The sequence below is a fragment of the Bombus pascuorum genome, chromosome 10 (assembly GCF_905332965.1).
Source record: "Bombus pascuorum chromosome 10, iyBomPasc1.1, whole genome shotgun sequence".
Lineage (NCBI taxonomy): Eukaryota > Metazoa > Arthropoda > Insecta > Hymenoptera > Apidae > Bombus > Bombus pascuorum.
In genome coordinates this window covers 14743724-14756125 of record NC_083497.1, presented here as the reverse complement: position 1 = coordinate 14756125, position 12402 = coordinate 14743724, and the positions used below count along the sequence as shown (strand labels likewise).

Genomic DNA, 12402 nt, shown 5'->3' with positions numbered 1-12402 from the left:
AGCCGTAACGGTAACAGACGCACAGATAAACGCGAATATTCAAACAAACAAAGACATATGAATTTTACTTAACAGATATATGTAGGAATCAATATTTTGAACAAATTTTTCCTATACACGTAATCGTCGGTCGTCCATAGTTTCCGAGATATCTGCAAAACGTTATCGATATCACAACAGTGAATTCTGCCCATAATTGTGCGTCCGCAACAGCGTACGCGTTAATATTGGTTACCGGCTGCCTTACAGCGGACAGATATGATGACAATGATCCAACCGAAATCTAGTTCTTATCTTTCGTTTATATAGCATACATAAACGAGAATTCACCGAATTTGGGCAAAGATATACGAAGCTGTAAGAAATATCTATTCTATCGCGATTAAAAATGGATATCATCAATGCATTGGGTTTGGTTTCGAGTTAATGTTATCAATCCGCTTGCGTGAAGCAGTAACGGTTCTTCTATTTCGTCGAATAATATTTTGCATGATTAATTTGTTCTCATGTTACGCAAGCGTTGCCAGTCGCTTTGCGGCGGCGGGGTTGAGAAAGATAACCCGAGGTCAAACGCAATATTCTATTACAGCTTCGTATATGCAGTTGTGCACGGAGTATTTAAGCTCGCCCAATTCTCGTTTATACATACTACAAACAAAAGGTAAGAGATAGATTTGAGTTGATTTTGAGCGATCAATACCGACCCATAGGCTGTCACAGACGCAAAGTGTATTTGTAATTTTCGAAGAATAAAGGCAACTTCTTGCATTAAATACGTATTCAATTATGTAATAATAATTATATAATTATTTAAGAAGCTTAAATTTTCGTGAGTAAAAAGAAAAGGAAATGTAAGAAAATGTGAAGTTCGAACGCCTGAAACATCTCTGTTTTCTAGGCTTCTTTAGCCTCGACTGTGGGAAGGGAAGAGAAAGCGTCAACACTTGAGGCTGCCATAAATTAGGCCCCTACATTTTGCGACTGCGTTGCCTAGTATATTCGAGTATACTTTGCACAATCGTCGATGATATGGGCGAATGTCGAAACGAAACTACGCGAATTCGGCATTTCCAAGTCTACAGAACGTGCTGTAAACGTAACTAACCTCAACCCGCTTGTAATATTTTTTTATAGAAGCGTTTATTTATTCAATAATTTGGTATACCGCAAAGATTGATATGCTACTGTGCGTACACAGTTTCGTTTACGATTATACGATGTCCTCTTTTATACTCTATTTGCAAATTTTATGTTACTATTTAGTTTCAATTCCAATCATTATAAACGGTGTAATCTTATTCCATGCTTTACCAATCGGTAACGCTGAGAATAATACAAAAGTACATCGTTAGATGGCATTAAGAAAGCTTCCAGCATTTTCACGTGTTGACATAAAGTTGTAAAATATAACTTATATGTATAATAGTTAGTAGATTTTCATGGAATGTATTCCTTTTTTGTTCTATGAGTTGTTTTATTATTTATTTTATAATATTATTGGGACAATGAATAACATTCAAACGAACTAATCTAGATGTCGAATTATTAACGTGCCAGAATAACCTATAAATGACTTTAGTGTCTCGATTTCTGTAAAAAAAATGCTAGCTCCGTGTCAAGATATCATTGAAGATATAGAAGATTTAATATCGTCGCAAGATATTACGCCAAAGGAACGATATAGTGCAAGGAAAAATGTTACTGTTCGTTCTAAACGTAAACAAGTAACTGAAGATGTACCAGAACCTCCTATTTTCGATAGTATTGTACCAGGGACACAGACAATTTATACAAAGACATGGGGTTGTACTCATAATAATTCTGACAGTGAATATATGGCAGGTCAACTTGCTGCTTATGGTTACAAATTAACAGAAAATAAATATGAAGCAGATCTGTGGCTCTTAAACTCTTGTACGGTAAAAAGTCCAGCAGAGGATCATTTCAGGAATGAAATCGAAGCTGGAAGAAAGATGGGAAAACATGTTGTAGTTGCGGGGTATGAAAACTTCTTTGTATCTAATGAACGTAGTTCTTTTTACCATATCGCAAAATTTATTTATTTTGACTACTTATTACAAGGGTAATTATCAGTAGGTGAATGAGAAAGAATTAAAGTTATAATGAAGTATAGCAAAAACAAAGTAGTTAACAAAGACTTTTGCGTAGATTATAATTTTCTATATTACTTTTCACAAAGTATTAAACGTGTGTATATATATGAATAATAAGTCTCTTGTAATTGTGCGATAATTCTGTACTCGAGCAAATCTACATTTGAAAAAGGAAGAAGGATTTTCTCTTTATCCAAGTATTTATTTCTTTCCAAGTTAGTTTGCCTCATTATACGCCCAGATCCACTAAATACTAATTGAATTATTGAACAGAATTGTCTTCAAGCAAAATTTATATTCAAACGTCTAATAAAATTCTATTATTCTAGTATCTCATTTCTATACCGGTAAATAATAATTCTTAATCAATAAGTACCACTTAATCAATAATTACGTTTCATATAATGTAATATAAAATATAATTAATTGAAACTGATAATTGAAATGTAATATATTTCATAAAATAAATTACATTTCATGTAAATATATATTACAATATAAGAGCAAATCGAAGGATTATATATTATTCTATCAGATTAGTTTGTTAGTTTCTTTCTTATCCATTTCTCAAATTGCGTTCTTAAAGCTAAATTTGAAATATGTTACTTATACTTAATACTGCGCTAACAATTATTATTATTACCTAGTTCCATATTCATTGATTATTTGCAATTAATTAAGATTAATATTTTAATTTTGTATGATTTATTTTTACATATATACAAGATTAAATTTTACGTTAATAGAAATTAATAAGATATGACATATGTTTTAATCTAGATTAAAATTTATTTTGACTACAAAATTTACTGGCCAAAAAGTGAAAATCAATTTTCCTATTATACTTTGTTTCGTTTAAATATACGTAGAAACTAAGCAGAAGGTAGCGTACAATCTCATAACAAAAGGGAGAAGTAACAAAATGATTTTATTATGCGAACAGTATGATTTATATGATTTCGTATAAAATCATACTTAATCTTAAAATATATCGTTTATAATTATTTTATAAAGAAATGTTTAATGTTATCGTCAAAGTTGTATAGTCCATTACCTAATTTCTTAGAATCTATACTTATACGTATGTATATGAATGGATACTTTGCTGAAAATTAAAAGGAATCAAATAATCGAAAACAATCCTAATAAAACTTTATTTGTTGTTGATTTTTTCAGAATATGCTATTAACAATTACAATTAAAAATATATGTATATATATATATATTTTTTTTTGCGTATTGTTCTTCGGGACTTTTGTTTGTTTAAACTAAATTTATATTCAGTTTAAAGGCTCAAAAGAGGAAATAGTAAAAAAAGATTGGTTTCAGATGTGTACCACAAGGTGCACCGAAGTCATCTTTCTTACAAGGATTAAGCATGATCGGCGTGCAACAAATCGATCGTGTGGTAGAAGTAGTCGAAGAAACTCTAAAAGGAAATACCGTTCAGTTCCTGCAGCAGAAAAAGGAAGGTGGTAAAAAGATTGGCGGCGCCTCTTTAAGATTGCCTAAGATTCGTAGGAATCCACTGATCGAAATCATAGCCATAAATACAGGGTGTTTGAATCAATGCACTTATTGCAAGACAAAACATGCGAGAGGTGAACTGGGAAGTTATCCTCCCGATGAGATTGTCGAGCGTGCGATACAGGCGTTCGACGAAGGCGTCTGCGAGTTATGGTTAACCTCTGAAGACACAGGAACTTATGGCAGAGATATTGGCACGAGTTTGCCCGAATTACTGTGGACACTGGTGAAAGTGGTGCCCGATGGATGTAGGGTGCGCGTTGGAATGACCAACCCACCATATATCCTGGAGCATCTGGAGGAGATGAGCAAAATTCTGAGCCATCCAAAAGTCTACAGTTTTCTTCACATTCCGGTGCAATCTGGAAGCGATCAGGTGTTAGCCGATATGAAGCGAGAGTATACTCGTGCCGATTTCGAGCGAGTTGTCAACTTTCTACGAGAACGTGTTCCTGAGTTAACTATAGCGACGGATATCATTTGCGGTTTCCCAACAGAAACAGAACAGGATTTTGAAGAGACGATGATACTTTGCGAAAAGTATAAGTTCCCGAGTTTGTTTGTCAATCAATTTTTTCCCAGGCCGGGAACGCCGGCTGCTCGAATGACGAAAATACCGACGCAAATTGTGAAAAACAGAACCAAAAGGTTATCGGAATTTTTTCAATCCTATTCTCCGTATTCTGACAGAATAGGACTCGTGCAGGATGTGCTAGTGACAGAAATATCCCATGATAGAAAGCACTACGTCGGACATAATAAATCTTATGAACAGGTTCTCTTACCGTTGAAGGAAGAATATTTAGGAAAAATAGTTACGGTAAAGATCGTAGAAACGACAAAATATTCTATGAAGGGGCAACCAATAACAGAAGGTACGTCCCCGGCGTTAAAACCATGCTTACCAAAAGGAGCTATATCAGGAATAGCAATGGAAATGAAATCATCGAAACATAGAATAGGAGTTGCCCTGGCAATTCTTCTAGCGATCATTCTCAGGCTATTATGGAAGTTTTCTATGATTTAGCAAGTCTCTTGTTCTTAAATTCTTTAATTCAGGCGGTAATACCAGGGACGGATTGGAACTTGAATTTCTACCGGAAGATGACCGACTGACTGGCTGGCTCTCCATTTTTATTTCATTAGTTAAATTTTACGTAGGGCTGCGTCAAATCCAAACAAATTTTCCGAAACTACGCGATGCGACGTGAATCAGTGCGCATCTAAAATTAATAATTGTATCGACAAATCTATTTAAATTTTAGACAATTCACTAACAAATCTTTACATTAACAAACTTTATAAAATCAACAATTAAAATTTGTAATCTGTTGACTCCATAAGAAGCTAATGCATGATGAATTGATAACAATATAATAATAATAATAATAATAATAATAATAATAATAATAATAATGTGAATAAAAATAAACGAATATGAATATAGCGATATTATCAAATACAATGTTAATTTTTATCCTTGGAGCAAAATATAATTATACTATAAATTTTATACAATCTGTGTATATCTAATAAATTGATTTTTATAATAAACTATCAGTTATCAATTCTTATTTTCGCGGTAAAATAGATTTATGTTATAAAGTTCGATAGAATTTATTTTTAGCATAGCGATATTTTCTATAAATTGTAAAATAAAATTTTTCTAATTTTCATCTTTGCATCGTCAAATAGCAACGGTAAGTTATGGCTCAAGTGTACACAGCAGTGGTTTAAATTCTCGCTCGACAGGTGTAACGTGTATTTATCAAGAATTTATCGTATTTACGATCATTTGCGACACTTGGAGTCGATGTTATATTTAATATAATAAAAACAGTCGAGTCTGAATTTCCAACGAATTAAGAATGGCTTTGCTGTTGAATTCGACGGGTGTGAAGGGTGTGTTGGATAAAAATAAAGAAAAAGGAATGGAACTGTATGAAATAAAATGCTTAACAATTAAAAAAGTAAGAACTCTGGTTTACAATTAATTGACTATATTTGAATTGACAAAATACAGGAACCGGCCCTGAATGGGCTTACAAAATATTATTAGGACAACCCGAGTATACAAATTAATCTTCTAGTCGAACAATGATATCGAATATAATTTAACTTATTCTCAATGCATTCAGAACTATAATAGTAGAAAGGGAAAGAAGAAGGTATTGAGCGTCTCCAGGTTAATTTATCCTCGAGAAATCATAAGTATAGAGAAGAGGAAGAGTATACATTATACTTAGTAAAACAGTATGTTCGCTAAGGAAACATAAACCTCTTGATTTATTGCATTAACAATGCTCTTTTATTTGGTACCGTCCCTCCCGATGCTAACGTTTCGCCTCTTAAAGTACTATATTATTATTACTCGAAAAATATTAACTTATTGTTACTAAACGTAAGTTTAAGCTTATTCTAAAACGAGTTATTATCAAGGTATTTCCTGAGTATTAAAATTCACAGGTAAAACTGTGTAATCCGCTAGAAACGATAAAAGAGATATTTGTAAAGATCCTTTTTGTTAAATTCAAAGTTGGAAACTGTTTCTCCAAACAGCATTACAACAATCAGATTACTCTCGTTTTTTGTATAAGATATGAATTTCCGCTGTTTTGTGTACAGCTTTATGTACAGCGACAGACTTAATTTTAAAAAGAAACCTTTTACGACATATTCCTATTGAAATCTCTAGAGCATAATCATTTTACTGCTCCTGCGTATCAATATCATATTAATGTCTTGTAACGTTTTAATATATTATCATATACATAAATGTGGACAAAAAGAACGTTAGCATAACTCTTTTAACAAATACAATTTATTGTTGCACATTCTAGCCTATTTCGTTAGATTATTCTCTTTAAATTGACATATTAATGAAATATTATGAAAAATAATCTCTTTTATCTTTCGTACTATGTATATGTAAAATGTAAAATGTAAAATGTAATGAACGATTTTTTAACATTAAAAGCTGGCACTTTAAATATTTTGGATCCTGGTAACGTCTAAACATACAACAGGACTGACCCATAGACATACTCCCGTTTATAAACGAAATATCTCATCAAATATTTGCGCGCGTATACAGTAACGAAAATTGGTAAATAAGAGAGCAGATGTTTGACCTTTTGAAGGATTATTAAATCGAAAATCTTTTCTGATCAGTTTCGTATTTGCATATGAGAATCATTTAGATTAACAGTAATTCATTTTTCGATATTTCCTATAAACTCGAGTTTTGAGGATTTTAATGTACTTGGCACATTTTTATTTTACTCAACATCAGATTTCGCATACCTTTTATTCACATCAATCCTCCAAAAAGTAATATGTATAGCGTAGTACGAATTAAATTAAGATTAACGACTGTGTGATTTGATCATTGTTCATCGCTGATACGAAATAACACAAAAGTTAATGCGAAAAGAATAATGTAAAATTTATATACTATGTTTTTCTTTATTCGCGATATAAATTGGATAAATCGCTTAATCGCTAATCTTAGTTTAATTATACGTACCCACGCGCGCGCAGACACACACACACACACACACACACAAATGATATGACACGATATGATATGATGATGATGATGATGATGTGTATATATACATATATATCACCTTCGAGGCACTATTTGCACAATACTAACAATAAGTAAAAATATACTACACTTCAGAAGGCCACATTTTATACATGCGTCGCACAACGACCGCTTTTCTCTGAGCTTTTATCGAACATTTAAAATTTAAATTTACATATGTTACAAATATTAGTTAGATATTTCTCTGGTATCTATACGTAAAATAGTGTAATCCTGCAGCCTCGTTCGCGAAAATTTTGGCATCCTTCTAGCTCGACCACAAACGCACTAAACTTTACATCTTGTATCTTTTACCAATCGATTTCAACGGTTTTCGAGGCGACAGTACGCAAAATATTATGTAAATAATTATAAAATAGCATTTCCATTGCTCGACCTAGAACGCTACTAACAATATGTACAATACATTCGAGCTTTTGATTAAGTCTTTGAGCGTATTAATGATCATCTAAATATTAAAGACGCTATGTACACTGGAATGGTATTGTCCTATATCACAGAAATGTCGTGCGTGCTCGCTGTACCCACGCTGTTTTAAAATGATCCGTCGTTATCTTTATTTAAGCTGTTATGCAAAGGAAATTACGGCCAAGTAATTGAAGGAATAGTTCAAGAGACGATACTTATGCCGTGAATTATCGAACAAGTATTTAAAAAATAACGGTCTTCCCCGCTAAAGTAATTTCCCAATTTTCTATGTAATGCCTTTTCATATGCTTGTCTTTCCATTTTTCTTTTCCTTATTACATTAACATATCATATACAGTGTAATGTACATACACACATGTCTTTATATCGATTATATTCTCTTCTTTTCATATTTTGAAAATAGTGGTTCAAAATACGGCATGAAAAAATATTCGCAATATAAATATATAGCGTGTTGGAAAAATCCAACACAGAAAACACGTTTATAGGAATCTATGTCTAGAAATGCTTCATTAGGTAATGATAAAAAACTAAATGATAAAAAACTTTGTCATACATTAGATAGGACCATCGAGCGTCTAATAATTTGTTTAACAAACAATGAACAATTAATTTTTCGTATTTCCTTGATAAAATATTTGCTCCTTCAAGTATATTATGCTAATTTGGTCTCGATCTTGTAGAACATTTCGACATCCGTGAAACAACACTGTTTTACTGAATTAAGGAATCAGAACAGAAACGACACTTTGCTTTCCACTGTTTACTCTTACATTCGGTAAAAACTTTTGATGGTACAACATGAAATGAATTTAAAACGGTAATACGACAAGCGACAATAAAATTTTTCTAAAATTGTCTAAAATTGTTAAAATTCCTTCGAAGAACATAACAAGTCGTCTGTATCATAATTAAAAAATATTTACCACGAAGAATAAAAATATTTAATTTCGGTTGATTACTAATCGATGTTAATAAAATTTTTAATAAATTAGCTATACACGCTTTGCTAATTAAAAATAACAGTTATGATATTTTGGTACATCACTTATGTTCTAAATTCACGGCATAAGTTTCTATATATACATATTATTTGACAAAACGATACGGGACTAAATGCATATATGAAAATAACGAAACACAGGATCATTTTACGACATTTCATAGAAATTATTTGGATTTTTACTTAAAGAGTCATACTATAATAAATCTTTCGTTTTCTGTTTACAAAGTAGAGATTTCGTGATCGATATCGCGATACTCGTTTTATTAGTAATAAACTTAGTATACAATTTCATTTGGTTGACGTTAAGATCGATCAAAGATTTGACGACACGATATAACATATGGAACGCGATACGATTAAATGAATTCCTCGTACATATCATATCGGTATCAATTTCGGTAAAATATTCTCTGTTCTTTATCCTTTTGACAGCCAATTGATCTTATAGAGAATAAATAAAATAGAGAAAATAGCTTATTATAAATTATATATACATACATATATGTCATGGGTTCGCAGAGATATCAGATTAAAAGAAATGTTTATTTCTTTTATCGGAAGAGAGCGATTAAAAACGAAATTTATGTATCGATCACGAAATTCAACCGAATACGAATATATTACTATGCGCTGGTTATTTACATGCAGTCTTTCGCGATCCAGCATACACCGGTACAAAAATAACGTTCGAACGAACAAAGAGAAGGGTACAAATATTAAATAAAATAAACTGACGTTTGATTCGAACATTAAAACGGACGTACAAAGAATCGATATGGCATACTAGAACACTACGAACAATGTAAAAAATAAAGTACGGCTCCCAAGAAGGGCGGAAGAAACGTTAATAATAATTTAAAAAAGAAAAAAGAAAAAAACATACGTTATGGCAATTCTTATGGCGTAAATTACATAATGGCACAAAAGTGTATCCTCGTTTTTTGTACCGGTTCGAATGTTGAAACCCTGAGCGTAATATTGACGAAAACTTCACTTAGAAGGAGATTGTACCCGCTGGAACTGGAGGAAATCAAACCTGGGATTCTAACAGACGGAGTCAATTACGATCAGTACGATTTTGCGTCGCAAGAAGAATCATACATACATATACCTTGCCGGTTTATCGGTATTATCATCGGTCAGTCTCGTTCGCTCGATATTTAAATTGACTCTATTCGTAGTACAAAGGAAAAAAGGAAAAAAAAAAAGAAGAAAAAGACGGTTACTTGATGATCACTTGTCTGCATATGTACGCGAATTGAATGTACGTTGGTACGGACACGATTGAGTAGTTTACAGTCAACTAGCAAATAAAGCGGAATTTACACTGTTTTAATGTGGATAATCGCTGCAGACGAAACGAGGATAAAAGCAATGTTGCTCCTTTTCTTTCTTTTCCTTTTTCTTTTCTTTTTTTTTTTCTTTTTTCTTTTCTTAAAGAACTATCCGTTTCTCTTGAAGATCATCCACAATGAAACAGTGTAAAAAATTCGACTTCGCTTGCTAGTTGACCGTAAACTATTCGATCCTGTCCGAACCAACCTTTAATTTTTGTTCAAAAAATTCCATGGATTGTAGGCCAATACCATTAATATAAAAATAATACTTTCAAGTTGGTTTAATGCTAGCAGATATTTGTCACGCGATCATTCATAGCGCTAAACGCTATTATCGAGATGTAGAAACAAGGATGTTTATACAGATATGGTAAATTACGATCGATAAAGGATCAAAGGTAAGTCTCCATCGTCGAGAAGGTTTCGTCATTACCGCTCTTCTTTATCCCCCGATACTTCTTGACTCACACAACTTGTTATCTTACTATTCCTATAGCTACATACATACTTCAATAATACTTTTTGAGCGACCCTTTTTACGAGTCATGGCAATCCTTTTTTGACCTCGTATTTTATAAGACTAGCAGCAATACGTACACACGCGAGACAAAACATTTCCTTGTTCTCTTTGGAGAGAGAATCGCATCTTAGGAGGAGAGTAAGCGATAAGAGAGAAAGAACGTGCGCATCGAGGGATTACGATTCGACGAACGGTAAGGTAAGACGGGATTAAATTGCACGAGATACATTTTACTAAAAATTAGTCAACAATTTTCGGCTGATATAAGTCGCTTTGCAACTTAGCCATGGATAAAGTTTAAAAAACTAGAAACGATTTTTTGTCCTGCCTGACGAACGTATTTAAATATTTTCAATTTATCTAATAACATTACTAAGATAAAAGCATTGACAAACATCGAGAGGCGAACAAATAATTTAATCGATTGAGATGCTTGTCGAGTCCTTTCGTGGACAACGCGTTGTACTCTCTTAACGGATTATTGTTCGCGATAAAAGCATAAAAACATAGATATATTTGGTCAAGGTATTAAAATGAAAATAACCCCGCCCCCTTTCATCGAGCCGATAAATATTTAAGCACAAGACGCAAACAAATTCAGTTTCATTTTTTCGCGCGTTAACATTCCGGCAACATTTAGCGGCAACGTTTCGTTTTATTACAATTCAACGGTTGACCATATCCTTCTTTCGGCGATCTACTTTAATTGGCGTTCTTACCTTGATTCGGTTATATTCTTTTTGTTAGCGATACGTCACGAATGAAACTCTGTAGACTACGGCGAAGGGGGCAGAGAAAACGCACAACCGGTTAATTAGTAAGGCAATTCATAGAAAAGTCAAAAGCTGGTATGTACGCGTTCTAGAGAAGACGCGCTGCATTATATATCGACGGTTATCGTATCGCGAGAGAGCGTTCGCGTGATAGAAAAAATCAGTCGAGCGAAAAGAGTGCAACTTGGTTTCTAACCAACCGTCTTCCCTTTACTGGCTTCATTAAGTCGCGACACACGATGCCTTTAACCGAGTAAAAAGTGGTCGACGCGAAGCGTCGGCTCATGCCCTTAAAAGTTTTACGACTCGGTTCTTATATTCTTTCCTCGTATGTATTTTCTTTTTTCTCTCTTGCTGTATTTCTTATCCGTATTGTTAATCGGCGATCCACAGCCCCGTCTATCTTCTCCGCCTTACCAAGCAAAACATCCAGGGGATACGTCGAATCTCCTCTTCCACTCAATTATGTAATTTAAGAGCCGCGTAAAAGTCGAGTTAATCGCGCAGCAGCTAAAACTCAATCACATCGCGAATTTATGATTCTCAAACAGGCGATATTCAATTTGCTGAGTTTGAATTTAACAACTTCGTGAGACCGCGTTTTAAAATTTCATAGACTTCCCACTAACTCACCGCGAAATCAATAACGATCCAAAAGGCGTATCTTATGTGGCTTTTACGTCGATGGACTGTTTAGTAACCGAGAGTTTCGTTAGCTCTTGCTCTCTCCTCCATTTGCTTGTTTGATTAAACGAATATCGCAAGTGGTTCGGAAGCGAGAAAAATTATAAAAGGGGAATGATTTGAATCGCCATCCCTCTGATTTATAAAAATAAAGTGTAACGATTTTGTGTGTGTGTGTGTGTGTGTGTGTGTGTGTGTGTGTGTGTGTGTGTGTGTGTGTGTGTGTGTGTGTGTGTGTGTGTGTGTGTGTGTGTGTGTGTGTGTCCATGATATACTAACATTAATATCCCATCTTTTTTTACGATTCGCAAATCACAAGTTTCAAGTCTCTTTAAAATTTCGTAAAATACGGATAAGTTTCACACGTTTTAAAAACACACAGTGTAATCGATCCTTTCTTTC

At 33.4% G+C, this 12402-nt stretch overlaps 1 protein-coding gene across 1 annotated transcript; it reads left to right on the top strand.

Annotated features, from left to right (window-relative positions):
* The first annotated feature begins 61 nt into the window (after positions 1 to 61).
* LOC132911355 (threonylcarbamoyladenosine tRNA methylthiotransferase) lies at positions 62 to 4997 on the top strand. The gene is made up of 2 exons (XM_060967972.1): positions 62 to 1999; positions 3444 to 4997. The coding sequence occupies exons 1-2, from the start codon at positions 1602 to 1604 to the stop codon at positions 4666 to 4668; spliced, it is 1623 nt and encodes a 540-aa protein (XP_060823955.1). The 5' UTR covers positions 62 to 1601; the 3' UTR covers positions 4669 to 4997.
* Positions 4998 to 12402: the final 7405 nt, after the last annotated feature.